Source organism: Vombatus ursinus, unplaced genomic scaffold (genome assembly GCF_900497805.2).
Source record: "Vombatus ursinus unplaced genomic scaffold, bare-nosed wombat genome assembly UNPS02014778.1, whole genome shotgun sequence".
NCBI lineage: Eukaryota > Metazoa > Chordata > Mammalia > Diprotodontia > Vombatidae > Vombatus > Vombatus ursinus.
Genome location: NW_020954556.1, coordinates 62,628,693 through 62,652,424, shown reverse-complemented (window position 1 = coordinate 62,652,424; position 23,732 = coordinate 62,628,693). Strand labels below are relative to the sequence as shown.

General features: G+C 38.3%; 1 protein-coding gene across 1 annotated transcript; it reads left to right on the top strand.

Moving 5' to 3' along the window:
• Positions 1–918: 918 nt before the first annotated feature.
• On the top strand, positions 919–20,792 carry LOC114045482. Its single transcript, XM_027865518.1, has 3 exons — positions 919–1,963; positions 17,929–18,124; positions 19,897–20,792. Exons 1-3 carry the CDS (start codon positions 1,064–1,066, stop codon positions 20,073–20,075), a joined length of 1,275 nt encoding a protein of 424 aa, XP_027721319.1. The 5' UTR covers positions 919–1,063; the 3' UTR covers positions 20,076–20,792.
• Positions 20,793–23,732: the final 2,940 nt, after the last annotated feature.

The following is a 23,732-nucleotide window of genomic DNA, read 5'->3' as shown; positions in this document are numbered from 1 at the left end:
GGATGGGATTCTATGAGACACTTTTCTCCATCTGGCCCCAGTGATTTTTCTATTCTGATACTAAATACCCTCCTGGACAGAGATTGAGCAACAGTTCTGCATTAGGTGGAGAGAGCATTCCTGGTCAGGATATTAGATCTTCCTCATTAGCAACAGTTACTTAGTTTCTGTAGGGATCCCTTCCTACATCCCTGACTGGGCTGGCTTTGCTTTCTCAGGAGCCCAGTAGGGAAAGAAAGGATAGGGTGGTTAAAGTCATAGGCTGGTATCTACATGCTTAACCCAGTGACTGGTTTTTCTATAAAATTATCAAAACCGAAATGGTTCATCAGCCTCCCTAATTTTATACATGGGAAAACTGAGGCCCAGAAAAAAGAACTTGCTAGTCAGAGCCAGGACTTAGGGTCTAGAAAATAGTAATCATTCCTTCCTATAACAAGCATTTATTAAATGCCAACTAGAACCAAGCACTGAACTAGGCATGGAGCTTACAAAGACCAAAATGAATGAATCCCTGCCTTCAAAGAGCTTATCCTCTATTGGAGTGAGATGATATGTATACAACATGGCCTCTCTTTTCTCTGGAAGGAATGAGAATTACAATTTAGACCAAAGTGACCTGATGAGTAGATTGAGTCATAGACTTTCAGACCTGGGAAAATATAGACTGTAAGTGCTTCAGTGATCCTTAGAATATAATCTGTCAGAGGGAGAGGAATTTTAATACATAGAGCATAGAATGTCAGAACTGGAAGAAAACCTAGGACAGAAAATATAAAAATTCTATAAACATCTAATCCAGGAGGAGGAGGGGGAGCAGTCGGAGGAGGCATAGGGAGAGGAGGAAAGGGCGGAGATGTGGGAGGAGGAAGAGGAGGAGGAGCTACCAGCGGTGGAGAAGAGTGGAAGGTGGGTACTGCGCTGAGCCGAGAAGTCTGAGACCGAGGCTGCCACAGCCTAAGCAGGTCAGGGAGAGAAAGAAGGCGTGAGGCCGCAGCTGAAGTGGGGCAGGAAAGAGAAGGGAGCTGAGGCCCAGGCTGAGTGTGCACAGCTGCCTCTGAAGATGGAGGTCATGGGTGGACAGGCCCCTGCCGGGGCTGGAGGTCTGGCAGCCGTAAACATGGGGCCTGAAGCCCTCATCCTGGCTGTGGCAGTGGCTGGAGCTGGAGGGGGGCCGTCGCCTACGACCGGGAGCGGATCGAGCCCAGAGACCGATACATGGACATGGACATGGACTTGGAAGGGGGAGTGGTCAGGGCAGGATATAGCACTAGGCCCCACGTTGGCCGCTCTGTTGCTGCTATACGCTGCGTTGTGGGCTAGTGTAGTAGAGCTGAGATGGAGGGTCCTGGATCTGGCTCAGCAGCAGGAAGAGGAACCAGACCAAGAGGCAGGGGCAGACGAAAGAGCAGAGACAAGGGCAGAGGCAGAGGCAGTGGCAGAAGCAAAGGAGGTGCGGGAGCGGGAGACTGAGCAGGAGCCGGAGCTCAAACATAAGCGAGATGCAGCACCCGAGATAGAGACGGAGTCTGAGGCCGAGGCAGAGGCAGAAGCAGAGCTGGAGGAGCTCCGGGAGCCTTCGGGTGCTTGGGGCCCAAAGGAGCCTGCATCTTTATGTGAGATCGGGCCCTGGACCAATGTGCCTGTACTGGGGGTGGGTGCCCGCCCTGTGGGACTAGCCGGTGTAGTGGTTGCTGTCCGCTCGGGTCTGGTGCTGAAACTGACGACATTGCACGCAAGAGCAGGGGGTTTGCTGCTGTCCCGCTCACAGCAAGTGATCTTCGATGAGGGCAGCATTCGTTCCCTGCGTCCTTTGGGAGTGGATTCGGTCCGCATGAACAACTGCTGGAACAAAGGACGCTTCTTCCCTCGGCTAGGAGCCTTCCAAGAGCACCTGCTTAACCTACTGCAGCAGGAGGCTCGCCAAGCAAGGACCAACATTCTCGTCTTCCTGGACAACAAGGTGAGGGTATCAGTTGGGTGGGCCAGTCTCTGGGGCTGTCTTAGCCACCCATAAAGTGGTCCCAGGATTCTATAACAAATTGGTCCTCACCAGCCACATTGTAGCAAGCCCACAAGGCTGACATCCAGTATCTGCCTGGGCACGAAGATGAGGATGATGAGGATAAAATTAAGTTGGGGAGGTGCAGGATGAAAAAACGTAAGTCACTCAAAATAGTAGGCATTATCCACTGACCTCCTTGTCTTCCTGGACAACAAGGTGAGAGAACTGGCATTGAAGAGCAGTGACCTCAGGGATTTGTATGTCAGCCATTCACAGAGACAGTGGATGACTGTGTTCCACCTCATACCCCACCCCCTCACTGCAGAGGGTAGGGTAGGGACATTACCATGGAATCACAGCACCTATTTGTTAGACACTCACCGAATGGGCCACAAAATATTTTGAATTAAAATAACTCTATATCAGTAGATCTACATCAGTAGATCTTCACAACTTGTGTAGATTACACAAGTGTTATGCCCATTATATAGAGGCTTAGATTCCCCCAGGGCCTTTATCACAGAGGTCATGATAGAGAGATGATGAGGGGCCCCCAAAGCCCCTGGGTCATCCCCTAGTAGTGACCCAAGTCCTCCCATTCCCTGCTGGCCCCTTTCAGGGTTATAAGAGATCATCTGTATTATTTTATTGTAATAAGTCCTATTAGAAACCCCCAAACCATTTTATGACATTTGGAAATACTTTTTTCGTATTTTCTTTTCCTTTCATTAGTATTTGCCTTCATAGATTTTTTACCTCCAACATCCCCAACTTACATGAGGCTCTATATTTCAGGAATGGAGACTCCCAAAATTTAAATCCTAATCCTCCTTTGAAGGAGAAGAATGTTTCTTTCTAATGTACAAAATGCATCATTTTTTTTGCCTACAACTCTAACTCAATGTACAAGACAAAAAGGGAAATTATTTCTATAGAGAAATTTTTTTTTATGATATACTATATTGGTCCAAATATGGGCCACAATCTCTTCCCCCAACTCCAAAAAAAATCTGGCTTTTATAAAACTTCAGTGTAATCTATTATCATCTGCATCACTAAAAATCCAAGCACAGTAAAAATGAATAAAATGTTTATTTGAATTGTAAGCAACAGAAAAAAAAAGCTTTCATCATAACTTTTTTATACAGTAATTTTGGGTAGAATTTGCCAGAGCTTGTTCTCTTCTGGCAGAGTATTTGAAAATTCAAGTCATCTCCATAACATGATGAGGCCTCAGAGAAGAAATTTTGTGTAATTATTTTTCAGTGTATATTTATAAATTTTTTTCACCAAAATAAATCTTTCAAAAATTTGCTAAGCATTTCCTATATGGCAGGCCTAGTGGTTGGTGCTGTTGATACAAAAATTAAAATCAACAGTCCTTGATCTAAAGGTGCTTATATTATAATTATCCTTCCAGAGGTATGTAATGATAATATAACATTTTATTATGTTAATTATAGCTTATTTTGTGTGGTGCTTTACATCCATCATCTTATTTAATTTTCACAACAATCCTATGAGGTTATTGTATATTATCCCCATTTTACAAAAGTGGAGAAAGACTTAGATATGTTAAATCACTTGCCTGTGATCATATAACTGGTAAATGGCAGAAAAGGACTTGAACCCAGGTTTTCTGATGTAAAATAATCTTTCCACTGATACCATAGCTACCTACCATTTTCAGAGAGAAGACTATGTTCAGGAACCAATTATATTCAGGTTAATAAATACTAGGGAATTGTTGAATTTTAGATTTTTAAAAAATCACAATATGTGTTTTCCTTGGGCACACACAGGAATTATTATTGATCTAGTACAGTTATGATTGGGTGGGTCAGAGATTGATTAATAGGCCTTGTTTTTTTCTTAAACAGAAACATTTAGTTTGGAGATGAGGGGGCTTATTGAAGGAACATGATAGCTATCTTAAAATATTTGAAGGATTGTCATGAAGAAGGGATTAGATTGGTTCTGCTCAGTCCCAGAGGACAGAACTAGAATGAACAGCTAGGAGGTAGCATGGCATATTGGAAGATCATTGGATTTTGAATGAGGACATGAGTTCAAATCTTGGCTCGTATTCATAACCTTGGGCCAGTAAATTCTCTCTAGGTTTTATCTTTCTTATCTAAGAGGCTAGATGAAATCAGACTGAAGTACCTTTCAACTCTAAATCTTATAATTCCCTATGTAAATTGCAAGAAGGAGATTTTGGCTTGATGTAAACATAATCTTAATGATAGAGCTCTCCAAACATGAATGGAAGATAGTGGGTTCTTGCTACCTGGATATCTTCAAGTGGAAGCTGGATAGACACTTGTTCGTGATATTTTAAAGAGTGTTTCTGTTTAGGTGCAGGTTGAACTCTATGGCCTGGAATAAAGGAAAATAATTATATTTATTAAGACAAAATAAGCCTTAAAACTTTTAACATCTTAAAATATCTTTCTAATATGAAATATATCTTCGTTTTGCTGCAATCATTTGTCATATATGATTCAGCTTTGGAGTTCACAAGATGTTGACACATTCTTTCACTGAATCTTTATCACATTTGATATTATACCTTTGATGAACTATCCATTTCCCCCTATCTAGCCTTGATTTTATTCCACAAGTTTTTAGTGATACTTCAATCAAGTGAGTTCTTACACTGTTGATACATGGTTTTCTCTACCTCTTTAGCCTTTCATGACATGTGCAAAGGTATAAGGTGTACATAGTATGGTGTATAGTATTCCATCTTCATTTGGGAATTTCTGTGATTCCAGAATGATTCTGCTTCTTCATATATTATTATATTTGGTAGCATGCGGTAGCATTTAGAAAATCAGACTCAGAGCCTGAAAAACCTAGGTTTAAGTCTCACCTCTGACACATACTGGTTTATGACACTAGGTGAATAAGTCACTTAGCCTTTCAGTGTTGTAGGCAAGACTAATTGAAAAAAAAAATAGAGCCAACCTGGTTGGGGAATTTTAGGGTTTAGGGAATTTCTCATCCAGGAGTTCTTTTTACCAATGAAATCATGAGTCATGTCTCTATCCCCCATAATCCTCTAGAATTCCAGCCCAGTAGAATTTTTTAAATCTTCCCCCAAAAATGAGGATGGATGTTTTAATGTCTGGTAAAGATGCCCAGATCTTACAGGGTCATTTAGACTTCTGACAATGATTTTGTTATGGCTTTGAGTGAAAAAGTGAATTTTAATAGTAAAAATTACCTTTCTCCAGGCTTCAGTACTCCAGTCTTTGTTTTGTTTTGTCTATGACATGCATGTTTTCTTCATGAGAATAATTAGCTGCCTTTTAAAACTACTCTTCTTACTGTACTTCCAACTTCAGGAAGCCTATGCCACACTAGAAGAATCTATAAAAATCCCTCTATAGGTCTGTTCTAAGTTTATGGAGATTAATTAGACTGTTTTGCAGCAATAACTTGTCAATTTGGGGCTTTTTAGCCTCACTTTTTTTTTTAATTTAATACAACTCATTTTATTGTGAACTTAAATGCCTTGAAAAACTTGATTTTCCCATATGGTACCAATAGCTACTATCATCAGCAATCACTGAGGTGGGCTCTTTAAAAGCTACTGCTTTTGTACATTTCTTTAGAGTAATATATGTTCTTAAAGACTACAAAATTTAATAAAACACAAGAAAAGAGAGCAATGAAACCTATTACATGGGTTTTTATGTCAATACACTGTCATGGTTTCCTTACTTGTCTGGCCATGCTTTTTAGTCTTCTTTGCTGGGTCATCATCTATGTCTCAATCCCTTTAAGTAGTTATACCCTTGAGTTCATTCTTTGGCCCTCTTGTCTTTCTCAACTCCCTTTTGGTGAGCTCATCACCTTCCATGAGTTCAGTTATTATCTCTATGCAAATAACTACCAAATCTATATATCCAACACTCATCTCTCCCCTGAGTTCCTGTCCTAGAACTAACCACCTGATGAATATCTTCAAATTGATATCCCATAACACATCCAAAATAGATATCATTATCTTTTCCCCTTTTTTCCTAACTTCCCTAATTTCATTGAGGGCACTATTATTCTTTTAGTCACCCAAGCTTGAAGCCTGAGTCATCCTTGACTATTTCACTCTCCCTCATGTACCTCCCTCCTTGCCCATATGTAATCAGTTGCCAAAACCTGTCAATCCTGCCTCTATAACATCTCTCACAAGCACTTTAACTCTACTCATGCTGCTCCCACTCTAGTTCAGACCTTCATCACCTTTCACTTGGATTATTACACTGATTCACTCATTGATCTTCCAATCTTCAGTTTGTTCCCTCTCAGATTCATTTTGCATATTGCACTCAAAGTTATAATGTTAAAGTACAGTTTTGACCATGTCACTCATCTGCTTAAAAAGTTTCACTATCTCCCTCTTTCCTTTAAAATGCAAATTTACATAATATACTTTTGTTTTCCACTCCAATTGGTCCTCAGCCAAATGCTCACCACCATACTTCTCTCCCACTGGTTTCAGTCAGTCAATGAGTCAATAAACATTTATTAAACACCTATTATGTGTCAGGCACTGTGCTAGGCACTGGGTAAAAAAAAGTAAAAAAGACAGTTTCTGCTTTCAAGGAGCTTACAGTCTAACAGGGAAGACAATAAACAAACAAATGTATACAAGCTATATAGAGGATAAATAGGAAATAATTGACAGAGGGAAGGCACTAGAATTAAGAGGGGTTTGAAAGGTTTCCTGTAGAAGATAGGATTTTAGTTGGGACTAAAGAAAAGCGAGGGAAGCTAGTAGGTAGATATAAGGAGGGAGAGCATTCCAGACATGGGAGACACCCAGAGAAAATGCCCACAGCCAGGAGATGGAGTATCTTGTTCATGAAACATCAAGAAAGACAATGTCACTGGATTGTAAAGTGTCAGGAAGTAAGGTATAACATGGGGATAGGAGGGGCTAGATTATGAAGGAGTTTGAACCTCAAATGGAAGATTTTATATTTGATCCTGGAAGCATTAGGAAGCCACTGGAGTTTATTGAGTAGGAGTGTTGGGTAGGGGGAGGGAGTGACATGATCGACCTTCACTTAAGGAAAATCACTTTGGTGACTGAATGGAGGAAGGATTGAAGTGGGAAGACACTGGAGGCAGGCAGATCCACCAGCAGGCTATTACAATAATCCAAACGTGAAGTCATGAGGGACTGAATTAGAGTGATGGCACTGTCAGAGGACAGAAGGAAGAGTATTTGAGAGATGTTGCAAAGGTGAAATCAACAAGTCTTCATAAAAGATTGGATATGGGGCAACTAGGTGGCGCTGTGGATAGAGCACCGGCCCTGGAGTCAGGAGGACTTGAGTTCAAATACAGCCTCAAATACTTGACACCTACTAGCTGTGTGACCCGGGGCAAGTCACTTAACCCCATTGCCTAGGCAAAAAAAAAAAAAAAAGAAAGAAAGAAAAAAAGAAAAAGGGGCAGCTAGGGGCACAGTGGATAGAGCTCTGGCCTTGGAGTCAGGAAGACCTGAGTTTAAATCCGGCCTCAGACACTTGACACTTACTAGCTGTGTCACCCTGGGCAAGTCACTTAACCCTGCTTGCTTCACAAAGAAAAACCCAAAAAACAAAAAAAAAGAACAGATTGGATATGGTAGGTAGCCATAAGTAGTTAAGGATGACACAAGTTGGGAGTCAGAGGGACCAGGAGGAAGATGTTACAATAATAAGAAATATAGGAGATGGGGAGATTTTAGGGGGAAAGATAATCAGTTTGGTTTTAGATGTGTTGAGTTTAAGATGTCTACTGGACATCCAGTGGTTTGTGGATTTTTTTTCTATTATTATTGATATATAATACTAGTCCATTGCTATTTATTATTTATTCTATTACTTTGAATAGGTTATACCTTCCTAGAGCCATATTCTAATAATCCTCCTGATTCCCATCCCAGCAAATCTGGCTAATATTTATGGATTCAAATTTGCTTTCCTGTGTTAATCTCTCTTGTTAACATGTTTACCCATATTTTCTTTGTATCTCATTAAATGTATGTATGTAGTATATGTAGTCCTTGCACTGATGCAAATTATAACCCGTCCACACCCTCTCATCTTTTACAGTTCATCCATATTTTCCTACAAATTCTCCACAGAGAATTTACCCAACATACTGGAGGTATTCTTTGGATTGCTTTTTTTTTTAACAAATAATTTGTGAATTACAATTTAGTGCTGAGGTAAACCATTTTTACTATATCACTGACAAGTCTCCTTTTCCAGACCTTAATAATGTCTTTTATGCCATTTCCTCTATGGAAGTCATGCTTGATATCTTGCTATAGATGATTTATACCTATCTTCACTTACATCCATCTTCTTCTTTGAGGCACCTACAATTGTGGTTTCATAATTGTGATGTCCTACTGTTTGTAGCCATATAGCATCACTAGGAGATCTTCTCATTATAAATACAGTGCTCTCTCCATTATACAATATTGCTTTCTAAGACCCTCTCAGCTTTAAACTACTATGATAATTTCATTGTAAAGATGTAAATCATAGCTGTAGCAAAAAGGTAACCAAATGATCTTTATAGGGCTAATAATTTGTTGGTTTTAAGTATCTGGATTAAGATGTTTCAGACAAATTGTCAGATCCATTCAATGACATCGTCATCTTCCTTTGATGAACATTATTTAAAAAAAAATTCCTTATCTCAAGTGCCAATGCCAGAAGCCCAAGCTCACAAGATCATCATGGATCTCTCTATGGGGTAGATACCAATCCTGTGGGTGTGGAACCCTTGAGTTTAAATCAAATAGCACTTAAGACTTACTTTCACCTGAAAATCTATCAAAGTTCCATAATCACTATATGACTGTAGCATTTACCAAATCAAATTCTGAAACTTAGATTCCTACATTGTGCTCTCAGAAACTCCATAAGTATCTTCAGGGTTTTCAGGTTAGGTACTCAATTTGCCATGAAATAAACTAAATAAATTTCCACAAGAAGACACAGAATCAAGTATGCCCACCTGTTTTCAGATCTGCCCTCCTTAAATGCTTTCCTTTAATAAAAAAATTTAGTTTTATTTGTGCCTTCCTGGTCCATGGTGGTTTTTTTTTGAATTGTAAGATCCCTCCCTGCAACACGCACACCTTTTAACAGCTTTGGAAGATGGAAGAAAGGAGAGAGGCGGAGAAATCATTCAATATTGTTGCTGCTATCAGTCTCTCTTTAACCATCCATGTGTTCTAGAAATTTCCCCAATTCCTTAGGTGCAATAAGAAGCAAACCTCTTCTTCCACTTCCCCTCTCTTACACAAGAAAGACAAAATAGCCTTAAATAAGACCTTTACTAGATAATTCTGGGAAGAATTAATAGATGTAAACTTGTTCAGAGCTCAGAGTCGCAAAGGGTACATGAGTTGTGAAGTACATAATTTTATTGTTTCAATGAATGGCAATTGCAGACAGAAGAGCAAAGGCCTTGAATGCAGGAAATCCTGTTTCAAGCTTTAGCTCCACCATTACAGAATCATGGAATCATAGAATCTAAGTCTTGAAAGGAAACTCACAGGCCGTATCTAGACCAATCTTCATCTGACCAACAATCCTCTCTATAACATAGCCAACAAAAGGCCATCTCCAGAAGCCCACCTCCTCTCAGGACAGCTCATTTCACTTTTATATCATTCTGATGGCTGCCTGTAGTTTCTACCCACTGATCCCAGTTGTCCCATCTAAATCCAAGGGGAGATATCTATTGCTCTTTCACAATTTTCGAATTCTCTAAGACATAGCCCTTGAACAGCTTTGAAGACAGATATCAAATTGCCCCTGTGTTCTCTTCTCCAAGTTAAACACAGCCTGTTTTCCCAGCCTGTCTTTATATGGCATAATCTCAAAGTCATTTATCATCCTGGTTGCCCTCCTTTGTGTGCTCTACATCTTATCAATGTCCTACCTAAAATGTAGTGCCCTGAAGCAAGCATAATACTTTGTTTGCTGACTGGGGCAAATAAAGTAGAACTTTCAACTTCCTAATTATGGACACTAAATCTTTCTATTACTACCTGAGATCACGTTGACTTTTTGGGTTGCCACAATGATACCATTGACTCATACGGAGCTTGCAGTTCACTGTTTCTCAAATATCTGTCTAGTCATACCTCTGTGACATGAAGTCAGTTTTTTTAACCCAGGTTTAAGATTTTACATTTATATCTATTATATTTCACTATATTTAATTTGCTCCAACATTCTAGATTAAAAATATCCTTAAGGGTCCTATCTATAGAAGCCATTATTCCTAGCTTAGTGTTTTCTGCAAATTTAATAATCCCATCATAGATGTCTTTATTCAAGTCACTGATAAAATGATGAATCATACAGAACCAAAGACAAATCATGTGACACTCCATTAGCTTTTGCCTTCCAAATTGCCATTAATAACTATTCTTTGGTTCTAGCCATTCAGCCAGTTTCAAATCCACTAACTCTACTAATGCCTAGCCCTCATCTCTCCATATTGTTCACAAGGATAGCAGGAGAGACCTTGTCAAACACTTTGCTAAAATCAAGGTAAACTATATCTAGTTGTGGACTGGAACCAGTTTGTTACACCTCCATGAGAATTGATTATTAAATTTTTCAATGTGAGCTAAAAATTTCCTACATGTAGGAAATCAGCAAATATTACAGATCGGGGCTTGGCTTATTATTTTGCTGATTTTCCAGGCTTAAGAAAGTAATAGAGAAAATGTTAATGATGCAAATTGAAATTAAAAGTGTGTCATGTGTACTTTTCCCCCCAGGAGTCAGTTGTTAAAAATTTACTAACACACATCTGAATACCATTTTCCTTCTCTACCAGTTTAGTAACCCTGTCAGAAAAGGAAATGAGGTTAGTCTGGCGTATGATTTATTCTAAATCAAACTATATATCTTTCTATGATCACTGCTTTCTTGCTTTCCTTCTTTCTTTTTTTTGTGAGTTAATCAGGTTTAAGTGACTTACCCAGGGTCACACAGCTAGTAAGTGTCAAGTGTCTGAGGTGGATTTGAGCTCAGGTCCTCCTGACTTCTAGGCTGGAGCTCTATCCACTGTGCCACCTAGCTTCCCCTCGCTGCTTTATTTTCTAGATGTTCATTAGAACCATCTGTCAAATAATATATTTGCCAGAAATGGTAATGATTCAGTGGTCACATTTTTCTAACTCTCTCAGTGCTTTTCATATGATGAGCATCATGATCTAACAGAAAGTATACTGGATGTAGAGTAAGGAGAAATCTTGGTTCAAATCTATGCTCTGAAACTAGCTGTATGACCATGAGAAAATCATTTAATTTTTTTTTATCTTCAGTTTTTTCATCTGTAAAGTGGGGATAATACCCATAGTATTTTCCTCAGAGATTTATAGTCAGGATGAAATGATACATATGTGGCTCACTTTGCAACCCTTAAAGTGCTATATAGATGTAAATTTTTATTATTCTGGGATATAGTTCAGTGGGCCTGGTGACTTCAACTCACCAAGGTACTCTCTTATTATATTCAGGTTTATATTGGGTTTCAACTCTCTGACAACCATTTTTGTTCTGTCCTTTCCACTCCAAGAGACTATTCTCTTTGACAGAGAAAACAGAAACAAAATACAAGTTGAATAGTTCTATATTCTCTTAGTTATGGCAGGTAGGTGGCACAATAAATAGAACATTGACCCTGTAGTCAGGACAACCTGAGTTCAAGTATGGCCTTAGACATTTACTTATAAACTATATGAGCCTGGGCAAGCCACTTAACCATTGTTTGCTTCAGTTTCTCATCTGTGAAATGAGAGATAATAATAGCACCTACTTCTCAAGGTTGTTGTGAGGATTAAATGAGAAAGTATTTGTAAAGCATTTAGCACAATGCCTAGCTCATAATAGGTACTATATAAATGCCAGCTATTATTATCATTACCATGTCATCATTATGTCATCCACTTTAAGGAGAAATCATATCTTTGATCCTTTTCTTAAATTTAATTTTTAAAAAACCCATCTTCTTGTTTTGCTCATCCCATTCATTGCCAGCTTCAACTGATTCTAAACCTTAGCATTCTCAACAACATTCTCATAGTACTTAGTATTTATTCTCCTACCTAACCTTGCTTACATCTGCAATACAACATTTTAAAAAAATCTGAATTGGTTGATGAATTCCTTGTGTATCAGTTTCTGTCTAAAGAATTCCACATAAATTTTGTCTCTGTCCAAATAGTCTATGATATATCCTAATGGCAGTATCACTTTGTTTCTGCTTCTTTTGATTTTAGTTGAATTGAGTATATCATCTTCCCATCTCTGAGTCTCCATTTTCTCTTCTCTAAAATGAGCTGGTGTTTGGACAAGATGGTTCCCAAGATAACTCCAGTATTCCACGATGTAAAATAATTTCTCTTCTCATCTATTCTCAGTCTTAAAGTTCCATTTTAAAGTTTTAAAACAGTTTCCATCAGATTATTTCACATCCAGTTTCTGTAAAGGACATGCTAGACCTAAGAAAACAATTTTTTCTAAAAATAAAGTTATTATAGCCCTTTAAAGTTTGCACAGCACTTTACATATTTTATCTCATATGAGTTTTTACAACAACCCTGTGATGTACTGTCTTATTATTTCCATTTTATAGATGAAGAAACTGAAGCTCAGAGATTTTAAGTGACTTGCTCTCAGTTAAAGAATTAGTGTCAGAGGTCAAATATGAACCTAGTTCTTCCTGATTCCAACTTAAGCACTATATTATACCACAGTGCCGCAATCTGTTTATCAATCACTGGAAGATCGTTGAATCTCAGAGCTGGAAAGGCTTTCATAGGGCACTGAATCTGAGTAGGAATCTTCTCTACAACTCCCCAACAAGTGGTTATCCAATTTTTACTTGAAGACTTGATCCACTGAAGGTAGCAAGGTTCTTATGGGCAATATTAACACTTGCCTTGAACTTCAATCCTCTGTTAATCAGTTTGTTCCATATTTCCCAGACCAAATAGAATTTTCCTTGATAAAGAAAAGCAAAAATACCGCTAACTTAATTGTCAAAAGGAATAGAGCACTGATTTAATTGGCAGCAGGAATGGGATTAGTCTGTGTTTTGCTTACATTACCACTCCCCACCCCCTAGTCTGACCCTAGATTTAGTACTTATTTTACTATACCATGTTGCTTGCTTAGTGCTATAAGGAATTTTCACCCAGGAACAGAACAATAAAAGGATACTCAGCTATAGTGTCACATGGGGAAGAAAGAGGGCAATTGAGTAGGAACTTGGGAGTACAGGTATCTTTTTCCTCTTTAAAAAAAAAATCTGAAAAAAAAAACAATGAATAGTAACCTTGAATTTACAAAATATAAAGACTTTTTTAAAACATTTAGCTAAAAATATTACTTTCTTTTCCTTTGTGCTTAAGAAATGAATGGGAAGGAACAATTGACAATAGATGCCAGGGTCCTATAGACTATAAGAGGTGGAAGGGACCTTCAAACATAGCAATTTAGAGATAGAAAAGACCTTAGAGTTATCTAATCCAATCCCTCAATTTTATAGTTGAGGAGTTTAGAGACCAGAGAAGGTAAATAATTTGCTCGAGATCCCACAGCTAGTAAGTTCCAGTCCAGTGGGAAATCTAGTTTGGCTGGAACGTAGAGGGAATACATGAAGGTGAGTCATATGACATAAGGCTGAAAAGCCAGGTTGTAGTCAGATTATGGAAGGCTTTGAATGCCAGGATGAGGAATTATACTTTATTTGGTATAGAGCACAATTTTAACATATCCAACATTTGCTTCCGTGGACATGGTTTAACATAAAATTTTAAATGTCCATGTTGGATATACTGAGTGGTTTCTGAATTCTGTTCTAAGGACATTATCACAGAATGTCTTGCAAATCCTCATGATGTGACACTTATAGAAACCATAACCAAGAAAGGAAGTTTATATGAGAGAATCATTATTTAGGTAACCCTTGGACCTATAAGGTCTCTTTACCAAAAGGGATTGATATCCCTAGCATAGAGAGAAGAGAGAAAAACTTGTGCACATGGTTTGGACTAGATCGCCTCTGAGGTCCCTTCCATCTCTCAAAAACAAATTCTGCGATGATTTTCCTGACTATATTACTCCCTACATTTAGTGTCAATTACCCCCTAAATGATTGATTCTGTGATAACTAACTGGCACATCCAGGGAGGAAAAAAGCAACCACATGAACAGACTTTTTGTATCCTAATGAGATTTTTTTAGATGCTAATCTCTGCAGCCAGTACAGGTATAAAGAAGGTTTGAGATGAGATGAAATATTCCCTAGGTCTGTGTCTGCTATTGAGTTCTACCAGCTACCTGAGCAGCACTGAAGTCTACAGTCTGAACTTAGTTAGTTGGGAATGGCAACTCCCAAACAGATGATCTGGACAATGCAGAAGCCTCAGATACCAGACTAATTAATGAAGAACATTATCAGAGTTTTTAATAAAGCTGTGGCACCAAATATAGTTCACCATGTTTCCCTTTATATTGAGTAATGATTCAAGTTTCTAGTTCTCTGTAGGATCAGATAGATCATCTTTCTTACCTCTACTTAGAATGGAGCAATCTATTTTCTATTGGAGTTAGGATGATAGAAAAAAAAAAAGAAACAAAAGAAACAAAATTAAACAAAATTTCATTCAGGTTGAGATAAGCATCATCACAATTTTGGAAATAGGGAAAGATTTTTCCAGCAGTTTAAGGGAGTCAAGATAGCAAAATTGTAAAAAATAAAAGTAAAAAAAAAATTCTAATTCTTCTTTACAACATGACTAATGTGAAAATATATTTAATAAGAATGTATATAGAAAGCCTATATCAGATTGCATGGCATCTTGGAGAGGGAGGAGGGGAGGGAAGGGAAGAAAATTTAAAACTCAAAAGCTTATGGAAGTGAATGTTGAAAACTAAAAATAAATAAATTTTAAAAAATAAATACTTTAAAAACTGTATATAAGTTGAAAACAAAGAATCTTAAAGAGTTTCCTTTATCTTCTAAATAATTTTTTTTCTATCCCAACAGAAACAGACCTGAGACATTCTCCATAGGGGAAAACAATGCTCAAAAACATTTACAAGTTTTTCTTGGGAGTCTACATATGAATACTACTCTAGATATGGGCTTAGAAAGAACTTCACAAGGATTCTATTAGAGAAAAAAGATTTCAACTTACCAATATAGATATATAGATAACTATCTTACCACATAGATACATAAAACATGGGCATTCTCTAGCAAGCAATATCAATTTGTTGACATTCACAGAGAAAAAATGGCGCTAGTTACAAAAATCCTAAATAGCAAATATTCTTATAAACATTATGAAAAGTGGGCACAGAACTACAAATCAGACATTGTGAAAATCTATTTTAAGCAGTTGCAGTTTTGTTTGAGCCAATATGGTAACTGTGGACCAGTGCCTTTAGCTCTCTGGATGTCAGCTTCCTCCTCTATAAAATGTAAAAGTTGTATTCTCTGAGGTCTTTAAGGGCTTAGTTCAGATCTAAATTTTATGAATCAAGATTCCTGTATAAGAAAGAAAAAATTACCTCTTGGCATCCACCTTCTAGGATGTCACTGGATTCTTGTTTTGTCAGCTGCCTCCTTGTCCCTCCCCACTTCAAATCCTACTGTTCTGCAGTCATCAACCTCACAAGTCCTTCTCATTCAATTCAACCAACACTTACTATGCACCTACTGTTTGTAGAGTTGGGGAAAATAGAAAATTTAGCTACAAGATAATCCTTGCACTCATTATACCTACAGTCTAATACAGGGGTGTTCTCAGCAGGACTTGATTCAGGCTATTCCCCTGGTAGTTTATGTTCAGTATTGGAATGAATGAGACATTCATGAGTTGTTCAACAGTTAACAAAGGAGATTTACTTAGGTATAACTAGAGAACAAGGATATGCATTAAGGATACATTGGGTTGAACCAGCTAAATAAAGCTCTGCTGACTCTGACTTGCCCAGTGGTTCACCACTTCTTCCTTTTCATTCAAACTCAACTTTCCCCATGATTTGAAAAAGAAAGTCAAAGCTCTTTCCTATCAGGACAAGTCTAGATCTCTTCCTGGCTGTTTTGTACTCAGGGACCAGGAAATCATGATAACATTCTGAGCCAGTTAAATCTCAAGAAAGGTCTCAATACCTAGTAAAGAAAAGTGAGCCCAACTTGCTTGAGTATGGAGAGTGGGATATTATGATATTGCTCCAACCACAGGGAAAACGAACACAGAGAGATAACTATAATATTAAATAATATATCCAACAGGTATTTGATCATTGTTTTAAAATTCTAAATGAATATGTATGTGTATGTCTGTGTGTGTATATATATATAAGACCTTAAATGATTTTTTGTTAGCATGTAAAATATCATAGGCAGAGGGTATACATACTTAGAACCATAAGACTATCAGACTTAGAAAGGGACCTCAGAAGCCCCGTCATCCAACACCCTCATTTTACAGATGAGAAAACTGAGACCAAAGGAGAAGGGATTGTGAATATTTTCTTTATTGCTTAAAATGTGGCAATCATAAAGTGCTTTGAGTCTTGTAGACATCAAGTCTGTAACTAGTTTTTGGCCTATTGAACCCACAAAATGTACACCATGATTGAGAAATGACAAGCTCCAATATACTGAAATACCATTTTGGGTAGAACTTAGCAAAGACCTGACTCCAAGTTGTTGTGATATCTCATGATTAATAATAATATCTCATGACAATTTTAATGATAACTCTCACTTATATAGTGCTTTAAGGCTTGCAAACCATTTTATATAAATTATTTAACATGATCTTCATAGCAACCCTACAAAACAAGTGCTGTTATTATCCCCATTTTACAGGTGAGGAAACTGAGGATCAGGTAGGTTGAATGAGTTTCTCATGGTCACAGAATTAGTAAGTGTCAGAGGTGGTATTCAAACCCAAGTCTTCCTTTTTCTGGGTCCTGTGTTCATCCACTATACCATGTTATTGCTACAAGGTAGTACCTAATGTTTTTAACAAAATCTTACCCGAGTGAGTAGATATGTATGCTCTTCTTTCTGTTTATTCAAACTCAACTTTCCCCATAATTTGAGAAAGGAGGTCAAAGCACTTTCTTATCAGTTATGGCAATCCATAACTGGATTGGACTCTACTACAAAGCTGGTTTGGACTCCCCTGCCCACAATAGAGAGGGATGTGGGTCAAGTGAGAAGGGAACTGGGGTCAGCAGTTTTATAGTTGAATATGAGGGTCCTAAAAACACCTTCAGCTTCTGTTATTTTTTCCATGTGGATCCTTCAGTCCCCTCCGTATGATCCTGGCAAGATCCCTGAGGTCCAATGGTAACTTTCAAAATGCATCTAGCTTCTAGATTTGAGAGTTGGCTTCTGGGGGAAAGTATTTTTCCCAGCCCTAATTCAGGGTTGGGATTCAGAAATAACTATCTATGTTTCAATGGAAAATGTGCTCGATTTGGAGTCTGAGAATTTCAGTTTGAGCCCTGGCTTTGCCACTCACTGTGTGATCCTGAGCAAACTCCAATGATGGAGTAGATAATGTCTATCATCCTTTCCAAGACTAGGCACTATGATCTGTGCTATATGATAGGGGAATCTCATTCTTGCTTTATCAATTACTAGCTTTGTAACCTTGGGTCAAGTCATTTTTTCTCTCCAAACACCAGAATGTAAAAAGAGATTAATAAGCCCTGCCTTGCCTCCCATATAAGATTGGTATGGGGCTCAAATGAGATGATCAACAACATAAAGTATGTATGCAAAAGTAATATGTACAAATGTGAAATCTTTGGCAAAGGACTCACCAAGCTTTGATCTCCTTTGCTCTATTCTTTCAGGCAATGAAGAAAATCTACCATTGGGTTTTCAATGCCTACAAAATGGATGGCAATCCAAAAGTGAGTGGCTTGTCACTCCAGCAGCTCCTTGAGATTTTGCTGTCTTGTAAGAAGATCACAGCTACCTATATTAAGAGGAACAACATTGCTGTCATGGTGGAGGGAGAAGATGCACATCTTCTCAACTTTGATACTGGTGAGCTGCCAGCCCTCTGTGAAGTTTCAAAATGTATATCCAAGGCATTTGTAATCAGAGAAGGGTTGTATGTCAGAGTTGGAAACATCCTCAATGAATATCAAGGTTGGAGGCAGCGAGGTGGTGCAGTGGAAAGAGCTCCAGTCTTGGAGTCAAGAGTACCTGAGTTCAAATCTGGCCTCAGACACTTGATGCTTACTAGCCATGTGACGCTGGGCAAGTCACTTAACCCCAATTGCCTAAAAAAAAAAAAAAGAATATCAAGGTCAACCTTGACCTGAAGCAGAGCCACCGAGGGACCCCAATATCCTTATTTTATAGATGGCAAGCTGTGGCCCTACAAGGTTAAGGTGCTTGCCCAAGGTCATACAAATAGTGAGCGTCAGAGGTCAGTCAATCATAAACATTTATTAAGTGCCCATAGCAGGCACTATACTATGGGAGGGGGGTATAAAAAGAAGCAAAAGATAGTCCCTGCCCTCAAAGAGTTTACAATCTAATGGAATTTGAACCTGGTCCTCTGACTCAAAAACTGTTCTATTGCACAGTGCTGAATCTCCCCCATAACATCAATGAATTGTCATCAAGTGTTTCCTTGAGGCCCTCCGAGGATGGAGAACTCACTACCTCCCAAGGAAGGCCGTACCACAGCTTTAACTTGAAGGAAGTTTTTCCTTGGAAAAACTTAGTTACTATGAGTAACTACTCCTATTTCTACCCTCTGCGACCAAGCAGAACTAATTTGGTCTACTTTAACAAAGTACTTCACATAATCAAGTTTCCTAAATCTAAGATTTGGAGTTGGAAGGTTTCTTAGCCATCTTCTAATCATATGGCTTCCTGTGAAAAATAAGGAACACAAGCCCCAGAGAGGTCAAATGACCTGCCCCCAAATTATTCATTTAGTTGTTTGTTTGTTTTTTTAGATTATTGGGGTTAAGTGACTTGCCCTGGGTCACACAGCTAGCAAGTGTTGAATTGATTTTGAACTCAGGTCCCCCTGACTTCAGGGCCAATGTTCTATCCACTGTACCACCTAGAAATTATTCACTTAGTAAGAAGAAGAGCCAGGATTCAAACCCATATCTTCTGCCTTATAATTCAGTGCTCTTCTGCTCTACCAAACTGCTTCTTTTCCCAAGCTAGACATCTCCAATTCTTTCAATCAATGCTTCTGTGGCATAGTCTCTAGACATGCCCCTCCCCCCATCCCTATCTCTAGTCTTAGTTATCCTTTGAACAGGCTCGGGTTGCTTTCAATACTCTTCCTGAAAATAAGAACTGAATACAGTACTTCATCTACCATGCTCCTTGTGCTGAACATTATGCTTCTATTCATTTACTTGAATAACTGCCTGGCATTTAGTCTCTAGCTGACAATTGGAGAGAGAATTTTTAATGACTTATGCTTGTGGGGAAAGATGAGCGACATGGGGAAAAAGAGAAACACAGAGATAATAATATCAATAGTTCATGTAGTACTGTACAGTTGATAATGTGCTTTCCCCAAAATGATCCAATGATGGAGGCTGTGTGTGCATAATTATTCCCATTTTATAGATGAGAGAAAAAAAATCTCAGAAAAAGGAAGGAGCTTGTAGTCAAAGTCTGCCTTCCTTTATCTCACACTTCTTTGTAAGGCACAATGTACCTATGTATTTCAATTTCAAAGTAAAAACAAAGTTGTAGTTCAGATATGAGTTTATTTTGATCTAACAGTCAAATTCTAATCACCCCTTATAATTTCCTTTTTGAATCTGAATTCTTTTCAGGGTATGGTGTGAATCTTGGACAGAGGGGCCTGGAATCAAGTGAAGAATTAGCCACCAACATGGCAACAGCTGGGGATCCCAGAGATGTTTTCCAACCTTTGTCAGCTAACACTAAAAAGTCCAGAGAAATTGTTGAAGATCCTAAAAGTGATGGGCTCTTTGGTGCTCACTTTGAGTAAAAAGGAGCAAGGAGAACAGGTCTTCCATAAAGGGCAGATCTATCTAGCCAAGATTCTTGCAAAATTCTCCAAAGTTAGTCAAAATGCTACTAGTGAGTAAAAGGTGTTATCATGGTTCCATGCCTTTAAATGCAGGCCAAAAGAAAAATGAGTTATAAAATATAAGATTCCAATGAACTGTCAAGTTCACACACAGGAAGAAAACACACAGACACACACACACACACACACACACACACACACACACACACTCCACTGTTCTACTTAGTATTCACTGGGTTACCTAGGGATAAAAAAAAATGCAGCATTTGATCCCTTAGGATTTTCACAAGAAAAAGTGAGGTACTAGGGTCTGTCCCCCCCATGCTTGTAAAGGTATCATCTTAGAATGTCAGAGTAGGAAGGGATCTTTATAACATAGAAAACAGAATGTGAGAACTGGGAGGGACCTCAGAACATAGTATAGAGGATGCCACATTTTGGAGGGATCTTAGAGAGGTTCCATTAGAGAAGTCTGCAGTTAGCTTTAGTGTCTCTCTTCAAATATGTGCCAAAATAAGGAATGGAGACTGTACTTGTGTATCAATTCCCTTCATGAATGCACTATGAGTCACCCCATTAGAGAAATGTTGATTGTGTATGATCCTATAAAAAATGTCCCTCTCTAATGCATAGTTATTTAAGTGATATTATTGTTTCCTATATAGTATATGAATATTGTTGGTCTTTTTTGTATTGTATTAATGCATAAGTTAAATAAATATATAAAACTACTTTTGAAGTTGGTGAAAAATTCTCTTGAAAAGAAAAGAAATGAAAGAATTGAAAAGAAATGTTTACTTAGATACTTACTAGACTGGGAGTTCTCTGAAAGTATAGACTGGTATCTTATCTAAATTTTTATTCCTTCTGCCCCCTTCCCTCCCCCCATCATTAAATATAGTGCCCAAGCCATAATATAAAGCTTAATGACTGTTTATTGAATGCATATAAATGGTTAAATCCCTGATCCTATCAGTGGAGTGGTCCAGTGCAGATCCTCCCAGCCTTCTCAGCCTTTGTAATTCTTGCCTATGTCCCACCACCCACTCGCCTCCACACAAACCCCTGGATCATAGTGACTAGCATAGCATAGTGACTAGCCTAGCAGAAGTCCCTATGGAGGGCAGTTCCTATTGATGGGATTGGAATCTGGGCCCCAGAAAGGAAAAACTCTGGACTTTCCCATGTGGCCAAATCTCTGGCATTCCCCTGAGGCTATAATCCCATCAACTGGCCTTTCATTGTGGCTACACCCAATCTCCCCTCCTTTGTCTTACCTCCCTATGGCCCCCAGCCATTTCCCACCCTTAATCCTAGCTAGGCTCCATTCTCCCTTGGCCATGAGGTCCAGGTCCCAGGAGTTCCGTTCACCCCAGCTTACTAGCCATTCCCATACAGATCTCCTTAGGCCCTTCCTCCTTCACTCCAAACTACTTGGCCACTCCTAGATCCCTCCCACAGTCTTTCTGTATATAAGGTCCATCTTGTCTCCATTAAAATGCTCTGATTCTTAGAATCTAGCCAATAGCCCATAGATGCTCAGATTCCTTAAGAGTCTAGCTAATATGGCGAATCTTCAATAAACCTTGTTTTTGGCTGCAAGAAGGCTTGGGTTGAATTCTTTTGGGCAGGACCCGGTGTCATGATTTTGGGATTCCAGGACCCCTAACCTCTAGACCACATCACTATCTCTCTTTGGGGAAATGGGTGGAATTGGTGTTCCTTGAGAATGCTTGTCTCTACCTCTGGGATTATTTTAGGGTGTGACTTTCTTTAGAGATCTCTCACTTTAATTCCTCTTCCCTCTCTTGCCTCTGGGAGCAAAGAAAACCCAAAAGGCACCTGCTACACAGTGACTTGTGTTTATAGAGATATTGAGATGAATTCATAAGGGTTCTAATCTAGAGCAAGGGTCTTTTCTGAAAAAAAGACTTCATGCAACTCTACTTCACTTTTCTGAAAAAATTAGAAAGCTTTTCATACAGATTATTAATACAATCCATGGAAACAAGGAACACAAACTTGGACAGACTTCAAGAGATAGTGGCAAATAAAAGGTCCTGACTTGCTATGGTGCATGGGGTCAGGAGGAGTGGGATGTGACTGAAGGACCAAACAACCGAATGACAATGATACAATTCTTGAAGCTCTGAGTCCCAGGGTATTCTTTTGATCACCAAGTCAAAAGGAAGACTTCCCAGAAAGTTGAATTTGGTATAATTAATTGTCTATGATTTTCCCTGCCATTATCTCACCCTTTATAGCAAAAACAACAATTCAGGACATAATTAAAATGATCTTTAATTAGAAAATAATCATTAAAAAATAAAAATAACTGCTAAACAAAATTTAAAATGGCAAAGAAACACTTAGTCATTATGCCCAACACATGCAGTAATGTAACAGAAAAGGGAAAGAGAGTGGAGTAAATTCACCATTATTTCAGTAATTTACAGAGGCAGGCATTATATCTGACAAATTCTTAAAATAAGCAGAGGGGGCTGTCCAGAGAAAGGAAAAGGCTTCTGCCACTATGAGGCTTATAGTCAGTCTTCTGAAAAGGGTCCTATCTTTGGCCTTTGTCACTGTTCACTTTCTCCAACTCTCTCTGTGCATCTTTCTCTATATCGATTTTAAAACAATGAAATCATTCTCCTGGTTTCAATCCCAAGATAGCTTCATCTCTTCCTCATTCCAGCTCATCTCTGGAAAGAAATACTATACCCAAGGTCTTTAGCAATTTCTTCCCCTCACAAGGCAACCATTCTAAGCCTTGCCAGAATGTTTGTTACAATCTGATCATAGATTTAAGAGTTAGAAGGAAATTAAAATCACCTAGCGTTTGGGGCAGAAGGATGGTGAAGTGGATAGAACGTTAAGCCTGGAGGCAGAAATACCGGAGTTTAAATCCAGCCTCAGTCACTTACTAGCTGTGTTACCCTGGGTAAGTCAATTAACTTTTGTTTGCCTTCATTTCATCAACTGTAAAACAGGGAAAATAATAGCACCTGTACCCCAGGTTGTTATGAGGATCAAATGAGAATATTTGTATATTTGTAAAGTTCTTAGCACAGTGCCTGACACATATATATGTTAGTATATATTAGTATAGTTAGTATATATAGTATATTATATATTATTTGTATATGATACATTATATTAATAATATTATAATTATAAACATACACAAAGCATATAATTTATATATAATATATAATTATATATTATATTAATTATATTATATAATGTATTAGTATAGTTAGTACAGTATATACACATGCATATATATATCTATATTTATCTATCTATAGCTATCTTTATCTATCTATATGTATATATGTGTGTGTGTATATGTATATATACTGTTTATTACCTTCCCCTTGTTTCAAAAGAAACTCTGAGAGACAAGGTTCAGAACGTGATCCATCTATTAATATGGCTAGCAATTACCAGTAAATGGTTTCAATGGCCTCTCCCAATGACTAAAGACCTTGAGTGAGGGCTGACAGGGTCTTTTATAACAATTAGCAAGATGACAGATAAAATCTCAAGCAACATAGGTGTGTCTTCTTCTGACTGACTATTGACATCATAATCAGAATTGAAATTAGGTCT